The following is an 18,039-nucleotide window of genomic DNA, read 5'->3' as shown; positions in this document are numbered from 1 at the left end:
AAGACCAGTGATGAAGTCCTAAAGTATAGTCATTATTCTTTGTCTTTGTAACTCAAGATCTGAGAAATTCAACCAAGATGGGCAGTTTTTTGAGAGGATGAAAGTGTAACAATTCTTTTATCATTAAGTGAATGAGAAGAGGATTTTCTTTGGATTGGTACATAATGGGCAAGAATACATTTCAGGGATTATTTGTGATATAGTTCGAACAGTGTCAGTTCCTGTAGGAGGACTAGTGTGCCAGTGGCTTCTATAATAAGCAGAAATAATAAAACAATCACTTATTCTCTTTGTTAATCATGTCTAATATGAAACATACCAAAAATACCCACATGTTTTATATCTGAGATCTTTGGAGCATACAAGGATAGAGTTAAAGAAATCAATTTCTAGATTTTCACTTTCTAAATTTCCTATAATTTCTCCTTTCCCATCTTCCCTTTCACAATTGCTTTTCTCTTTTTTTCACCTATCTTGAATCATACTTTCGGGTTCGAAAGGATCAACTGAAAGTGTGTTGAAGATGCAAATGCCTCTAATACTAACACCTGCTTAAAATTAGGCCTAAGAGTCACCCCTAAGAGAACCTCTTTTGTTGTTCAGATGTGGCCTCTCTCTCTCAGCCAACACAACAAGCAAACTCACTGCCCTCCCCCTCTCTATGTGGGACATGATTCCTAGGGATGTGGACCTTCCTGGCAACGTGGGACAGAAATCCTAGAATGAGCTTGGACTCAGCATCAAAGGATTGAGAAAACCTTCTCAACCGAAAGGGGGAAGAAAGAAATGAGACAAAATAAAGTGTCAATGGTGAGAGATTCCAGAGTCGAGAGGTAATCCTGGAGGCTATTCTTAGGCACCAAATAGGTATCACCTCTTTAGTTAAGGTGTAATGGAGAGGCTGGAGGGAACTGCCTGAAAATGTAGAGCTGTGTTCCAGTAGCCATGTTTCTTGAAGATGACTGTATAATGATACAGCTTTCACAGTGTGACTGTGTGATTGTGAAAACCTTGTGTCTGATGCTCCTTTTATCTACCTTATTGACAGACAAGTAAAACATACAGATTAAAAATAAATAATAGGGAAACAAATGTTAAAATAAATTTAGTTGTTTGAAATGCTAGTGATCAATGAAAGGGAGGGGTTAAGGGGTATGGTAGATATGAATTTTTTTCTGTTCTTTTTATTTATTTTTCTAAATTGATGGAAATGTTCTAAGAAATGATAATGATGATGAATATACAACTATGTGATGATATTGTGAATTACTGATTATATATGTAGAATGGAATGGTCTTACGGTGAGAATGTTTGTGTTTGTTGTTTTAAAAAAATTCTTTAATTTTTTAAAAAAGGGTCTTTCTGGTGGTGTTTGCGATTTGCAAAGGATGGAGGTGACCTAAGGGTACACTGACTGAAGAATGGAAGGGGGAACTGTGGTATGTACACACAATGGACTATTGCAAGAAGAAATTAAGTCTTGAGGTTTACTACTAGGTGAATGAAACTTGAGGACAGTATGTTGAATGAAATAAGCCAGAAACTAAAAGACAAATATTATTATGCCTCACTAACACAGCCTAACTATAATGTGCAAACTCTGATCACTGAATTTGAAGGCATAGGTTATCATGTGAGGGCCTACTGTAAAGGTTCCTAGACTGTAAGCTTACAGCAGTCACATCTATTGTGGAGTTGAAACTGTATTTATAAATTCTGAGGTGCTGAGTTCTTCGTGCATAACTAGTCATTCCCTGGAACTGTGAGTATTTGTATAACATCTGAGTCTCAGTACTCAAGTTCTACCAGCTATGAAAGTGAGCATTACCCCATACAGCAACTGTTAAAAACAGTGAAAAAGTGATCAGGGCGAGCCACGGTGGCTCAGTAGGCAAGAATGTTTGCCTGCCATGCCAGGGGACCTGGGTTCGATTCCTAGTGCCTGCCCATGTAAAAAAAAAAACTGTGATCAGACCTCAATTAGAGATATGAATGAAGCTGATCCAGGTAGGACTAAGGTAAAGCAGACTAAAGCGTGAAAGAGGATATTGACTGTATTTTTTTTTTATTGGTAGATATAAAATGTGTAAAAGGATCTCATGTAACCATGGCAATGTAGAGTACAAGGTCTGTAGGACAGGCTACAAGCTGGTGACTCTAATGAAGTTCCTCAACAAACTCTCAGGAGAAGCTGGCTGGGCAATCACGGGAATCTAAGGGTCCAAGGTCTTTAGGGCAGGCCACAAGTTAGTAACTCTGAAGAAGTTCCCCAGTGAACTCTCAGGAGAGACTGGCTGGGCAACCACGGGAATGGAAGAGTACTGACTGTATTTTAAAACTTCAACCTCTGTATGAGACCAAAAGAAGCGATGTTTATTTGGTACAAAATTTTTATTTTCAGTAGTACACTATCTAATCTAACCTGTATGGTCAGGTTATTTGAATACCATAATTACATGGATCTTGGAATAAGGCATGAGATTTTGTTGGTAAAAGTTGGTGGGATGCCCTGAAACATTTCATAGTAATCTGAGCAGAAGATTAAAAGTATTTGCAAAGCCCTCTTGAGGACCTGAAGAAGTAAGGAAATATTAAACTTCCTCACCTAGGGAAGATCTAATATTCTTGCATTCACTGGGGACTGACAATTTGATAGGCCAGGCCCTTGATCTTGGGACTTGCCCTTATGAAACTTACTTCTGCAGAGAAGCTTCTTATAATCAAACCTACTTAAGATTATGCCTAAGAATCACTTCCAGAGAACATCTTTTGTTGCTCAGATGTGGCCTTTCTCTCTAAGCCAACTCTGCAAGTGAGCTCATTGTCCTTACCTCCACCACGTGGGACATGACTCCCAGGGGTGTGAACCTCCCTGGAAATGTGGGACATGACTCTGGCCCTGGTATCAGAGTGAGAAAGTCTTCTTGACCAAATGGAGGAAGAGAAATGAAAAAATAAGTTTCAGGGGCTGAGAAACTTCAAATAGAGCTGAGATGTCAACCTGGAGGTTATTCCTATGCAGTATATAGATATCCCCTTTCAGTTTTTGGTGTATTGGAGAAGCTGGAGGGAAATACTTGAAACTGATTAACTGTAATCCAGTAGCCTTGATTCTTGAAGATGAGTGGATAGAACTATAGACCTCTTACAGTGTGACTGTGTAGTTGTGAAAACCTTGTGACTGACACTCCCTATATTCAGTATATGGGCAGATGAGTAAGAAAAAAAGAAGACAAGAAATAAACAGGGAGGAGGAGGGTATGGGATGTTTTAAGTGTTCTTTTTCACTTTCATTCCTATCTTTATTTTTTTAGAGTAATGAAAGTGTTCAAAAATAAATCTTGATGAATGTACCGCTATTTGATAATACTGTGAATCACTGTACAATTTGGATTATATATGTGAATATAATCTCAATGAAACTGCATTTTAAAAAGGCCTTACAATATGTATAGAAACATACATTAGGATAAAATTATGTGAGAATTAGAATGGAAATAAGAAGTCAAGAAGAAAGATCTAAAATGTACAATTGTTACACTCCCAGTTTCTGAGGGTCAGGAATCTGGGAATTGCTTAGCTGGGTGGGTCTGGCTCTGAATCTCTCCTGAGGGTATATTAATTTCAAAGTCCAACGAGGGCTGGAAAGACTGCTTCTAAGCTCACTTGTATGGTCTTTAGCAGGTCTCTGTTCCTTGTTGTCTGATTTGAATTTCCCTATGGGCCTCTCCATAGGCTGAGTGTTCTCATGACATGAAAGCAGACTTCTTCCAGATGAACTTGGTGGAAGGGAAATGACAGTACAAGGGTGTGAGTATCAGGGAGCAGGGATCACTGGGGGACACTCTAGTGGTTGGTTACCACAGTGGCTATCAAATCTGTGGTATTTATATTCTACTGGGTAAATTTAAGAGATGACATTAATTTTATCTCTTTTATTTTCTTGCCAAAAAAAATGTTTGCAAGAACTCACGTTTATGATAAAAAATTTTAAATGTGTGAAGGGGTACATAACTTTTAAAAGCCCTTATGGGGGTAAGGGAATAAAAAATTTGAAGACCAATGTCTCCTATATGTGTGTCCCTATGGCTCTTTATCTCCCTCCCGTGGTGTCTTTCTTTCTTTTTTTTTTATCTTAAAGGTATGCACTACTGATAAATGAAAGAGGTTGAATTTCAAACTGGAATAATTTGGGTCCTGATTTATGAATGGTAAAAATTATTTCAAATCTGGAGTATTCATGAAAATCTAGGGTTTCCGGATAATAATAAGGACATGATTTTGAGTTTTCACTCTATTTTAATGGGATTCATAAACAGATACCTGTTAAGTGTCATAAGGTACTGTACAAGAGATGTGGGGGAAACCAAAAATATATAATCTACAATTTACTAACATTATTAACTTTATCAAGTATGGTGCCTGGATGGTATACAATTTGCAAAGGTGAAATTGTTTACTTTATAATTAGTATGCCATCATTGTATAAGCTTAACGAAGGCATTTTATATTTAATTTATACTTGAAGCCAAAAATGCACAAAGCCAGTGCATTAAGGATAAAAACTAATAGAAAAGATTCCTAGGATTTACTGAGCCATACCATGTGAACAGAAATTTAAAACAGTTTGAGTATTTTATTAAGAACTAGCCCTGAATCCTGACTACGGTAACTTTTTTTTTTCCACATGGACAGGCACCGCGAATCTAACCCTGGTCTCTGGCATAGCAGGTGAAAATTCTGCCACTGAGCCACTGTCGCACCGCCCCTGACTAGGATATTTTGTTCTTACCTTTAACAATTTACCATTTTATGATGGAGAAATGGCTGTCCCGGTAACTCTTAATTTAAGAGGGAAACGTGTTATATCCTAATTGTATGAAAATTAGTTTAACTAAAAAACAGATGTTCAACGTTACTGTTATACAATGTTTTATGCAGCATCATAACACTATACTACACACAGCTAAAATTGTGCAAAAGATAGCAAAACACAAATTACCTTTGGAAATTTCCAGTCTAAGCTCAATGTACCAAACAAGACTGAATGGTAAGAAGTTAGCGGAAAGCTTCCAGCTCAACTCAGATAAGGGAGATCTAGGATTCTCGCTTTTTTTTTTTTTTTGCAATGCTTTTGCACACCCATTACCTCCAGCAGGGCCAAGTAAATGTCCGTTAAGGACGCCTGTACTTATTTTTCCTCCACACAGCCTTCTTCATTAAAACGGACACATGGTGGGCTCCTGCAATCCCGAGACTGAGGCCTAAAACGGGCGTGGAAGTTAAATGCTGAACGGTAGAAAGAGCTATTAACTAATTCATTTGCGTCTGTGAAAACTTTTCTAGCCCAGGGTGGCGAGGGGACGGCTCGGGAGAGTGCAGCGCCCGTGTTCTCCTCACTCGAACCCACCCTTCGTCCCTGGCAGTTTATTGTGTTCCTTACACACACACACATACACACACATTCTTTCTCTAATACACACACACACACACACACACACACACACACTCTTTCTCTCAGAATATACCAGGCCGAGAGAGTTTGCGACTTCTGGCGCCCTTCCTCGCTTGCTCAGTGTATCCTGGGCCCGAGGGCGGTATTTTACTGGAATAACAGGAATCCTAACTAGCTGTAGGTACCGACACGATGAGAGCTGCAGGACGCACCTCTGAGGGCCTGAACGTAAGCTCTCCTTCCTTCTTCGCGGTCACTTGGGGACAGAAGGCGAGGCCGAGCCAAGTCGGGTCAGGACGTCGCGGGCTCAGCCCAGACTGGCGCCGGCCAAGTCCCAGCGGGACGAGAGGGTGCGGCAAGATGGCGGCGGGGGCGCGGCGCGAGCGGGAGCGCGTCTGGAGACTCCCGACAGTCTGCGCGGCCCAGCTTCCGGCTGTGGGCGGTGCGGGGGTCGGAGGCGGGAGGAAGCGGGCTGGGTCGTTCTCTCCGGTGGCTGCCTGCACTTCCGGGGGCCTCGAGCTTGGCTCTAGAGTCTTCCCGGTAGGCGGCGCAGGAGGAGAAAGAGGTTTGAGGCGCCGGGCGGGACGGATTCCCTCCTCTTCCCAATGTGAGCAAGTGTCCCGATCCTTCGAGCCCTCATTAGGCGAAGGCGGCCCTGAGAGGTGGCTCCGGTGGCCGGACTTGGAACATGAGGCACTGTCTCCTCTTCCTGACCAGTTTGGTATCTTTCGTGCTGGCGCCGCGCCCTCCTGACGACCCGGGCTTCGGCTCCCACCAGCGACTTGGTAAAGACCCGAAGGAGTTCGCTTAAGCCGGCTCCTGGCGCCTGGTTCGCGCTGCTTTAAGGGAAGAACGGGGAGCAGGAGCTATCAGGTGTTTGGGGGCGGGGTATTGGACCATGGTGGCAAGTTTGTAAGCTTTCAGTTTAGGAAGGGGGGTGTGGCTCTGGGTTTAGCGAGAGAATAAAGGAGGGGCTCTCTGAATGGGAAAGGGGTGCTAGAGGGAGCTCACGTAGTGACTGGGGGTTCTGCTGCCAGGGCTTGGGAGTGTGTTTGGGAAAGCAGTAAAGGGGACGGGGGCTGGCCAGTGTTTGAAGGGGGAGATTCTTTCAAGGTCCCTGCCCTACTGTAGTAGCTTAGAATAAATTTACTATGTTGGGTGTTCCTGCTAAAGGCAGGATTTGGGGAGGACATAAGGCCCAAAGTTCCAGATTTCTTCCTGGCCCTCTACGACCGAGCTAGAGTTTCTACTGTAAGAGGTACTTAGTGCGGTAATCTGGTTGGAGGGCGGCCACTAGAGAACTTGTTTTGAGCTGCGTTTGCTATTCTTAGTTATTTGAATTGAATTGGAGGTCATGGGGTGGGGTGGGCTGAAACCTGCCAGGCCAACTCGCGATGCTGCCTTGCAGTTTTAAACAAAGAATCTATCAAGGATGATCAGTTCTAGCATAGAAAGTTCAGGGTTTTATTTGTGAAAGATTTAGATTTTTTTTAGAGGGATTGGATTTTAGAGATGTAGTTGCATTAAGGCATGTGAGTTTGGTGGAAGATTGTTTAAACTTAGAGTGTCTTTTAGGGTCCTTTGCCTTTCACAAGTTGACATGTAAGACAATTTGATTAATTAGTAATAAAGTCTGAAGCGTAGTATATTTTCTTAGTGTGTGAAGTTGTAGCATCATGATTTTTCATGGTTCTGTCTTTCCCCAAATTCCACCATAATTCCGTGAATAGTGTTATGCAGATTGAGACACCATGTGGGTTTTCTTTATGGCTAATTAAATTTTTTGCTTTAGTTTGTTACCTGGCAATTTCTTTCTTATATTATGGACAAAAGTTGTAATTAACTGATATGGGTATTAAGGACAACTGTGGTTGTGGTTGTCTCACATCGCGTTTACATTATAATTGACTAGTTTAATGAAAGGTAAGGGAGCCTACTAGGAAGTGCTGAGATGCGATAATAAATCAATACAAAGGAGAATTTTGAAGTAGAGGTGAGCAGATGGTGAGAGAACTTAGTGGCCTGTTTCATTTTTAAGGATAAATTTTTTTTTTATTAATTAAAGAAAAAAGAAATTAACACAACATTTAGAAATCATTCCATTCTACATATGCAATCAGTAATTCTTAACATCATCACATAGATGCATGATCATCATTTCTTAGTACATTTGCATCGATTTAGGAAAAGAACTAGCAAAACAACAGAAAAAGATATAGAATGTTAATATAGAGAAAAAATAAAAATAATAATAATAGTAAAAAAAAAGACAAACAAACAAACAGACAAAAAAAAAACCTATAGCTCAGATGCAGCTTCATTCAGTGTTTTAACATGATTACTTTACAATTAGGTATTATTGTGCTGTCCATTTTTGAGTTTTTGTATCTAGTCCTGTTGCACAGTCTGTATCCCTTCAGCTCCAATTACCCATTATCTTACCCTGTTTCTAATTCCTGCTGGTGTCTGTTACCAATGACATATTCCAAGTTTATTCTCGAATCAGACAAGTGGCTAAACAAACTGTGGTATATACATACGATGGAATATTATGCAGCTTTAAGACAGATTAAGGATAAATTTTAATGAAAATAATAAACATGTGTTTTGAGATACTAGATTCTATTTTTGTCACGGTATCACAGCTGTGTCACTTTTATTATGTTGTTTATTTGTGGAAGAATAAGACTGGTATGAATCCTAGGGAAATATATAGTATAGAGAAAGCATTACTTTTTTAGGTCTGTTCTCACCAACATTTACATATCATGAGGTTTCTTTTTTGATTATGTACTATGTGCATAGTGCAGACCATCTGTATCAGAAAAATGCGTAGACTTACTGATGTATTTATTTACTAATTATATGAAGAATACTACTATAGGCCAAGTATCATGACATTAAAGATATAAAGATAAGACAGTATCAGCCTTCAAAAAGCTTATAGGAGGAGGAGATAGGCAGGGGCTTATTTGTAAGTTCCTGCTGGCCACCCCATTTCCCAACTTGCCTATTCCCAACCCTAGCCAGTGGTTCTCTACTCACCCTGCATCCAGCGAGAAGCGCTGCGTGCCAATGGAGTGGGCACGGACGGTGATGGTGGTCAGGCACGGACTGGGGCTGCTGCTTCTGGTGCTGTTCTTGCCCCAAGTCCAGCTAATGCCACTATCCCAGGAGGTGGCAGTGCCCTGCAGTCTGCAGCTAGCCTCCTCATGGTCTCTCTCTCTCTTTACATTTCTACTGTTAAGAGCCCCAGGCCTCTTATGCTGCATGTAAGGGATAAAGAGAGATGTGTCGGTTAGCTAAAGCTTTTGGAATGCAGTATATCAGAAATGGACTGGCTTTTACAATGGGAATTTATTAGCTTACAAATTTACAATTCTAAGGCCATGAAAATGTCTAAATGAAGGCATCAACAGGATGATATCTTTGAAGAAAAGCTGCTGGCATCTGGGACACCTCTGTCACAATGAAAGGCACGTGGCTGGCATCTGCTGGTCCTTTTCTCCTGGATTTCGTTGCTTTCAGGTTCTGGCTTCAGTGGCTTCCTCTCTCGGTTTTTGAGGGTGTGTCCTTGTCTCTTAGCTTCTCTGAGTTCCCTTGGCTTTTTCTGTGTTACCTTATCCGTGTAGATGTCTCCAGTAAGGGGTTTAAGTCCCACCTTGAATGAGGTGGGTCACATCTTAATTGAAATAGCCTAATCAAAAGGTCCCACCTATATAACTCTGCACCCATAGGAATGGATTAAAAGAACATGGCCTTTTCTGGGGTTACATAATAGCGTCAAACCACCACAAGATGGAACATCCACAATGAAGAGATGATTTTATTAAATGTAACTTAAATATGGACACTTAAAACTCTCCCTTGTAAAACAAAGTGATTTTATAAAGAGAGAAACAATAGGATGTAGAATGGAGATTCACTTTTCATTTGGTATATGAAATATATAGGGCCATGATATGATTAGGTAATATAAATGCTTCCATGATTCTATTTATATGAACATTAGAAGGAACTTCCAGGTATTACTATAAATTCTCCCTGTATTGTTTCACCAATACGCATTTAATGCTGATAAACTCTAGACAAAAGTTTTACATTGTTGAACTATCAGTGTTCTCTTGGGAACTGAATTCTTATTTCTGAGGCTTTGGATTTGACTTTTTAATGTAGTAATTGACATGTGCCAGTGCAATTATGTATTGGAATCTGTCCCCCAATACAAGCATAATGAATAAATCTTGCTTATACACTTATAAAATCAAGTAGTAGGTATTTCCCATTATATCGCCATCCATCAACAGCACCAGATTCATTTAGCTAAAGTGATTCCAAAAAGTAGAAGTGCATTGACCTCAACCAAGTTCAAAATGCTCTTTTTTGTCTCTGCATATATTGAATACTTTTACAATTTAGTAAGTGATCTGTTTTGAAAGGAAAAGTGACAGGTCTTGAAATTTAAAAGGTAAAGGAGCCAAAAATAATATAAATCCAGTATTTGGGAAGTGAAGACTGGAACCTGTCATGCCATAAATGTGCAAAAACTTATACTCTTTCTATAAATATTTGTTTTAACTTTCTGAGTCAGAATAGCCACATTTGGAACACTTTCTCTATCAGTTAATATTTCTAGATGGTTAGAACTTGGTCCTAAGCCTAAAGACAGCTCGATTCTGCCTCAGTGCACACAAACCTTTTTAAAAATAGACACCCCAAGAAGTTTTTTGTTCTTATGATCACACACTACTGCTTAGATGTTCCAGTATCTTATATGGTTCCAGTAGGCTTGAAAGCTAGTCATTTTTTTTTCCATCTTTAGAAACCTACAGGGTAACAAACAGACCTAACAGATCTCAAGCTACTGTATATGTGAATGAACACTACCTTTTGCTTCATATCTGAATGCTATACAACTGTTTTAGACTGTGCATTGTTTGTGTATTTATGCCTTGATTCATAGTAATGTCTCATGTTATGAAACTGATTTGCATTGAACATAAACTAAATAAAAGATGGCTGAAAGCAAAAAGGGAAAAAAAGCTTATGGTGTAGTAGAATAGAGACATACAGAGTGCTAAACACAATTCTAAAACAACATGGATGAGAGTAATGGAGAGCCTATTAACGGTCACTGAAACTAGGCCGGGAAGATTAGGAAGGCTTCCTGAAGAGGAGAAATAAGAAATTCTGATGGAGGGACTTAGAAACTGTTAAGAGTTTAAGTAAACTTTAGAAATCATGTCTAGTTTTTTAATAAGCAGGGAGGACACACGGATCTCAAAGCTGAAGTTAGTTGTTAGATTCACACTATTCCTTGTGGCTATTTTTTTCTTTTGAAGGACTTTTTTTGTGTTTGACATCTCAGGAATAATTTGATGTTTAATGTAAACCTACTGTTATTTAGATTGAGTTAGTCAAGACCATTGAGTAGTTTCATAGTTAAAAAGCAGGGTTTACTGTTTATTAGCCTACTTGTCCTATAAGTATTAGCATAACTACAGTATTAAATCTTAATTAGGCATTTAACACTACTTTTCTGGAAGGCAAAATATATAGGATAGAACCATGGCTTTTGGCGTACTACATAGGTCATCTGAAATGATTTCAGTTGAACTGTTATGAATTGCACAATTTAGGAAAGTTATGAGTCACATGAACTTAGTAATAATGATATCTCGTTGAACTAACAGCTGGGGTGTGTAAGTCTCACTCTGATTTCAAAATTTTTTCCTTTTGTGTTACTTTTAATAAAAGAGGATGTAGTGGGTGGAGAGAAAAAATATATAGATTACAGAAGAGGTATGAAAGTTTGTATCTGAAACATATATTTTGACGTTTACCTTGAGGTTATTGACTGGGGGATTCTCCATATTACGGTCTTCATTTCGCATTTTTGACAGTACCATTTTGCTCAATATTTTGACACCTGACTTCCTCTTTTAATGTTAATTTGGTTACAGGCTGCTTTCCTTTGAAATTGAGACAACTGCCCTTACTGCTCCAAGGGAGATTTTTTAAAAAACACATTAAAAACTTTATTGTAAGTATCACATGTCTAAATTTACTTCAGTCTGATACATTTCTGCTCATTTTGCAGAACGTAATAGTTGCACAATTTCGTTAAATCTTAATAAACTTGCTTTAGTTCTTTTACTGCTCATTTCAGCCCACATCTTACATTCCTTACCCTGACTAGCATACTCTGTGATTCACTCTACCTTACCCTTTGATTCCCATCAGAGCCAGGTACCAGGGAGAACCTGTTTCCAGAGGAGCTGGCTGCCAGCAGTGGGGGCCAGGCAGTTTAGCTCTGCAATTGGGCAAAAGTCAGGCAAAACCGTGGGTTCACATATTTTCTCTTCTCTTCCCTGGGTCAGCACATCTGGGCCCAGCCGTTGGACATTGCAGTGGGGCTCTCATATTATTCCAGAAAGCATACTCTTCTCTGTTTCTTCTTTGTCCTGTTTTCATCCTCTAACTTGAGTGGCTAACTTTGGATATTCTGAGCCAAATTAATTCCAGTTAAGTTTCATGGAGGGTTCTAAAGCCTTGAACTGGTATTTTATTATTATTAACTCTAACAAAAGTAGGGAGAAGGAGCTGGGGAAAACTCTCTGGAAGGAAGTGGAGCAGAACTGAGTTTCCTGTTTCTCCCTCAGGCCTGGCTAGTCCTGTGTGCAGCAGATAGGTATTGTTCACCTCCTAGGAAGTCTGTATGTGGATAGCCACTAGGGCTTAATAACAAATTTGAGGAAAAAATAGTAATTAAAAAGTCCATAGCAAATAATTTAACATACCCTTTCAAAAATGACATTGCCCTTTCCCCCCTTAAGATTGTGATGATCAAATATTATGTAGGATAGTGCATTATAGTAAAAAGAATATTACAACGGCAGAAGTTTACCATCTGGATTGCTGTTTTCACTATTTGCAGAAATCTGTGATTTTAATGCATTTTAAACATGTGAGGAATAAGTGATAATTCTCAAAATTAAGGAAACTATCCAGTAAAAAATGAGGTTAGAACATATATGCTAATTTAACAGCAAACTTATTTTTGATGCTGTTACTATAATAATCTTGGAGTATTGGACAGGAAAGCAATAGGGACCTCCCTGTATCACGAAAACATCATAGCTATCTAGCGTGCCTGATCCTCAGGGGCTGATTTGGAAGTGTGGACTGCATCCACCATCATTGGAGCCTCAGGCCAGTAAGTGCTGCTGCAAGAAGTTGGTAGGCACATTAAGGTCATGAGCTCTCAGGGCTTCCAAAGCATCACCTTTGGAAAATCGCATCTCCATGAGACAAGTGACCTATTCTTCAGAAACCTCTAGAGGAGGAGATACTTGTTGTTCAGACTGCTGACCGTCCTGATAGTTTATATTTTGTCTTGGACATAAAGGAAGGAAAAGACGATTCCAGTTGATCATTCCTCCCTGCTGCTGTCTTTGTTGCCTCACTTGGGCAAACTGAGAGAATATTAGCTGATGATCAAACAACTCCATTCTTTCTTTTCTCTGGATGTCTTCTGTTGCTCCTGTCTCTATTCTGGCTTCATGCTGGGTTCTAAAGATGAAAATATGGGTTCGAGTGTCCACAAAAATAACATTGCCATCCAGCAGGGGATGCAGAGTACCTGGTGAACTTTTAACACCTTGCTATTGAAGTAAGTCCTCTTATGGCTGCAATCCAGATGTAGTAATCAAGGTGAAAAGCTGTGGTTCCAATGTACAAATCAGTATCTTGTTTGTGATGGAAAACCGGCCCAGAATTTGTGCCACTTGGAATGGAGCAGTAAAATGGTACAAAAAGAGCAAGTGCCGGGAATCCAGAAGGCAAAATACTGGCAGCAGTGATACCCAATGAATACTGCATAGCTTCACTGAGGATAAAGTTAAACAAGACTAACAAAATCCAGGAACCCAGCAAAAACAATGCAACTCTTTTTGTTACCATATCTACTTTCAAATATCCTAAAATTATAAATAAGCAGACTACTGTAGAAAGTATCTTGCAAATTATTCTTCCACATATCAGCTTCCAAATCTGGAAGTCATTCTTGACTGCTTGGAGGTCATAGTCAAAGAACTTTTCACAATATGGCAGGAAGGAGGGTCAGTAAAAGGGACAGGGCACTGGGGACAAGTAAAAGACTCTTGAACAGAGGTGCATTGTAAAGCCTACTCCAGCTAGTGCTGGTGAACATGGTCCTGCTGGCCCAGAGCCCTTATGGGGGACAGAAGAGAAGCGGGAGGGGCTCCAAGGGAGATTTAATACAACTCTGCTTTGTACTGTTTATTTGGAGAGACAAACTGTATTTCTAAAATATAATGAAGAGACGAGTTCAGTTTAGATTTAAAGTTTAGGTATGTGAAGAGGGACTCCAGCCATGATGGGGCAACTAGAGAAATCCTTTGAGACCATTACAGGATTTTTTTTAGAATATTAAGTGTAGGTTCCTCCAGAATCAGGTGTGCTTGAATTTTGGATCCTTTGCCGTTTTCTATTTGTGAGAAATGCTAAGTTTTATGTAGCTAGAAATATAATTTGAAAAAAGTATGAAAATTGGTAGGGAAGGAGGGTCAGGAATAGCCTTCATTGAGGTAGGGAAGTGAAATTAAGTACCTGTGCATATATCCCTTAATTTAGTCCTAAAATCAACCAAGGAGATGGGTTTTCCCCTTGTCCCACTTCCCTTCCCCCTTTTTAAAGCATGAGTTGTAGACTCTGACAATTCTCATCCACTGCCCTGGTTTCACTTACCATTTGACTGTATTTTGGTAATTACTAAATATCTGTATCTGGACTAGTTTTGTTCTCTCAAGCTTCAGACTCATATCTAACTGCCCACTTGATGTTTTCACCTCATAGGCACTTTAAATGTAACGTGTCCCAAATTATTTATCTGTCTTTTGACTAGAAGAAAGATAGAGCATAGGAGAGAAAGTGTAGTCTAGAAATAGGCAGGGGTGCTGGAAATTGTGGAAGTAGTCTCCTTACCTTATCTGAATTTGAATCAATTTCAGCCATAGAGCGTTTTTGACTAATCATCTCTTCAGAGACCTGAAGTTATTTTGGGCTTCCTTGACTTTCATTTGGGCTCAGAGTTTGCATGTTACTGGTCTGGCTAAAGAGTCTTGGCTCAGATTAAATTCTAGCTGTGGTGAGGAGTTCTTGGTCAGAAATTAGTTGAGGGAGTTCTTATATTCCATCCTTTGTTATAAACCCATAAAATTAAGTTTTTAGTTCCTAGGCTCGGGGGTACACTGGCTTAAAAAAGAGAACTGATCTTTTCTAATCCCTTAGTCCCAAGGGAAAGATGCATCCATGTCAAGGGCTCTATCTCACAGTTGCCTGGCTAGGCTGCTTCTCTGTCTTCTGTGTCTTGGGGAATGCTGAAGAGCGGAGTCAGGCCTCATGCATCTTTTCCACTCCTATACAGTAGTCCTGGCTTTATATTTTCCTCTTCTGACTTTAGAGGTAGGACCAGGACACTGATGTCATTTTTGTGTGTGTGTGAACTCTGTACTGCATGCTACAGAGCAGGGGAGAGTGAGCGTGCTACAGGGGTTCTGCATTATACTTGCAAGTTATAGTGTAGGAAAATGCAATTTATTGCAAAAAAAAAAAAAAAACCTTGAGAAAAATTAATGTAAAAAGTCCATAAATATTCCCAGACCCTCTTCATATATAGTTCATATAACACATTTACAGTGTCTTCAAATACATTAAATACCATTTAAAATGCATTATGTACATATGTTTAAAAAGTTTGAAAACCAGTTTTAGCCTGAAAAAATTTACTCCAGATTTGATAAAAGAAATATAGGTATACTTGAGGCCACTGTACCAAAGTCAGTTGCCATAAAAGCTTATCCCAGAGATGAAACAATTCAGATATAAGAGGAGTAGAATATTTATCAAATCCTCCTGTAGACCACTCCACATCTAGAGAAGGCCATTTGTTGCAGGCCTGAAGCTCCAGGTTTCTTTATTCTTTGAAAATGTACAGAAGGAACAAAGTATCAGCTGCTTTTTACAACTCATGTCATTGTTGAGAATCACATAATAATAACAGGTTTGCTCTCATCCCGTCTAAAATCACTATATCATATGTCAGTAACTACAAATGATGACTTAATGCAAAAGCAGTCCTATGTGAATGAGCAAAGTAATTACAAACTTTATATAAAGAACAGCATATAGTAAGGAACTCTAGAATCTTTCAGCAGCCAGTTGTCCCCTTAGACCCTGATACCTGCTCCTACTTAAGGTTTTTATCTTAGTGAATGGTATTATTATTTACACAGGAGTCTTCTAATGATCTCCACCTGGATTGCCCAACAGTTTTACTAGCTGATTTCCTGGACTCGAGCTTATTCCCCTCTAGCCCATTCTCCACACTGCAGTCATGATGAAGTTTCTCGAAATTATAGCTTTGGTCCTCATCTAAAGCCCCAAATCCTTAATTTGGTTCCACAGACCTTTTTGACCTGACCTCTGCCTGTCTCTCTAGCCTTATACTTCATCGTATTTTCTTTGTCATTCTACACTCCACCCTCACTGAATTGCTTTTATTTTCTAGATTTTCTGGTCCTCAGCATATGTTGTACCCTCTACCTAAAACCGTCTCCTTCTTTCTCCTTCTCTTTTTTATTTTTTTATTTTATTTTTTTTCTTTCTCCTTCTCTTGATTTTATTTTCATCCTTTTGGTTTTCAGTACTTCCAATATTGCTTCCCTGTGAAAGCATCTGTAGCTTGCCAAGCAAGAATCAGTGCCCTGCTATGTCCTTCTCTAACACTTGCAAATCCCTATGTCTTGGAACTTGACACACTTTAGATAATTTTTTGTTTAATGGTCTTTCCTTTAATGTCAAAGAACTAGAAATGTGTTTCTCTTTCTCTGTGCTGTGCAGAGAACAAGTGCCTAGAAGGCAGAACTTTTCAGTAAATATTTGTTGATTAAATGAATAAGGGAAAAAATAAGAATGAATATGTGTGTAAGAGGAGGGCTGGGGGGGTGGGTAATGGAAGACTCAAGAGCAGTAAAGAGGGTTAGGATTACTAAGAGACCAGACTGGAGGCCAAGGGCGAAAATGTAGTACATAATAGAGAAGAGCAGGATAGGCTGAAAACAAATAATACTATTCTGTACTCTGTATAATATAGTACTCTGGTGTGAACTTTTGAATTAAGTCTACCAATTGCTTTCTAATTTATGTTTGGAGCTGGCTGAAATGAGAAAAAAACAGTTGTTTGGAGTAATTGCTGGAACAATTTGTAGAAGATAAGGAAGGTAAAGGTGTTCTCATTCTACAGAGGGAGGGGCATCCATTGTGTAGCTTTTAAGAAAGAGAATATGACAATATATGAAAGTAAAAAAGATAGTTTTTATAGCATTGTCTTCTATGAACTATAATGAACTGTAAGAAGTCAGGTGGACTATACTTAAGTTTATTGAGAAATTTGGATGTGTGTAAGGGATAGATAGACTTGAGAAGAGGGGGAAATATAAATTCTGTTGTAAAAGCTATAGAAAAATTGGGATTACTAACGGTAGGATTTTGGATATGAAGTGCAATAAAATATTGAGTATCTGAAGTAATTGCTGGTGAAAAGAAAATAGCAAGAAAAGTATCTCCAATTTGTTAGATAAAGGAAGAACTGTTTTTACCATATTGTTTGTAACAGCCCCAGGATGTCCAGTTTGAGGTATCTCCTTATTAAAAAAGGATAAATTACAATTGACACATATTAGTAAGTATTTTAAAGTGCATTGCAAGCTACAGTTTCAAAGGTGCTTATTATAGAAAATACACCCAAAGATAACAGTTGATAATGCTACTATCTTGCTCTTTTTTTCTAAGCCTATTTTTAAGCATTTTTTAAATGTGAGATATATATATGTGTATATACACAAAACAATAAATTTTAAAGTACATTATAATAAGTAGTTATAGAACAGATTTCAGAGTTTGGTATGGGTTACAGTTCTAAAATTTCAGGTTTTTCCTTCTAGCTGCTCCAAGACACTGGAGGCTAAAAAGAAGTATCAATATGATGACTCAGCAGTTATACTCATTTGTTAAATTCTAGGCGTATTATTTTTTTATTTTCTTAAAAAAATTTTCTTTTTTATTAAGGAAGTTGTAGGTTTACAGAACACTCATTCATAAAATACAAGATTCCCATACACCAAACACCTTGCATTAGTGTGGTATATTTGTTACAACTGATGAAAGCACATTTTTGGTTTGTTTCGTTATTTATTTATTTATTTAATTGCATGGGGAGGCTCCAGGAGTCAAATGAATAAAAAATTTTTTGTCATCGCAATCGACCATTTTTTTTCTTTTTTGTGAAAAATAACTTATGCAAAAAAGCAATAAATTTCAAAGCTCAGCACAATAATTAGTTAGAAAACAGATTTCAGAGTTTGGTTACGATTCCACAATTTTAGGTTTTTTACTTCTAGCTTCTCTAAAATACTGGAGACAAAAAAAAATCAATTTAATGATTTTGCAGTCATATTTGTTTGTCAAACCCTACCTTCTCTGTTTAACTCCACCATCACCT

General features: G+C 38.7%; 1 protein-coding gene and 1 pseudogene across 1 annotated transcript in view; one reads left to right on the top strand and one right to left on the bottom strand.

The window, feature by feature from the left end:
- Positions 1 to 5,924: 5,924 nt before the first annotated feature.
- The window catches only part of ADAM17 (ADAM metallopeptidase domain 17), a 137,841-nt gene continuing 125,726 nt past the window's right edge, over positions 5,925 to 18,039 (top strand). Inside the window, exon 1 of the mRNA XM_077153137.1 lies at positions 5,925 to 6,241. Within this exon, the coding sequence (XP_077009252.1) occupies positions 6,145 to 6,241 (97 nt within the window). The 5' untranslated portion in view covers positions 5,925 to 6,144. The remainder of the gene's footprint in view (positions 6,242 to 18,039) is intronic.
- LOC143676725 (ubiquitin-associated domain-containing protein 2 pseudogene) lies at positions 12,665 to 13,668 on the bottom strand (annotated as a pseudogene).

The sequence above is a fragment of the Tamandua tetradactyla genome, chromosome 3 (genome assembly GCF_023851605.1).
Source record: "Tamandua tetradactyla isolate mTamTet1 chromosome 3, mTamTet1.pri, whole genome shotgun sequence".
Taxonomy (NCBI): domain Eukaryota; kingdom Metazoa; phylum Chordata; class Mammalia; order Pilosa; family Myrmecophagidae; genus Tamandua; species Tamandua tetradactyla.
Note: the sequence above shows the minus strand (reverse complement) of the source record. Positions and strands in the feature narration are given on the sequence as shown.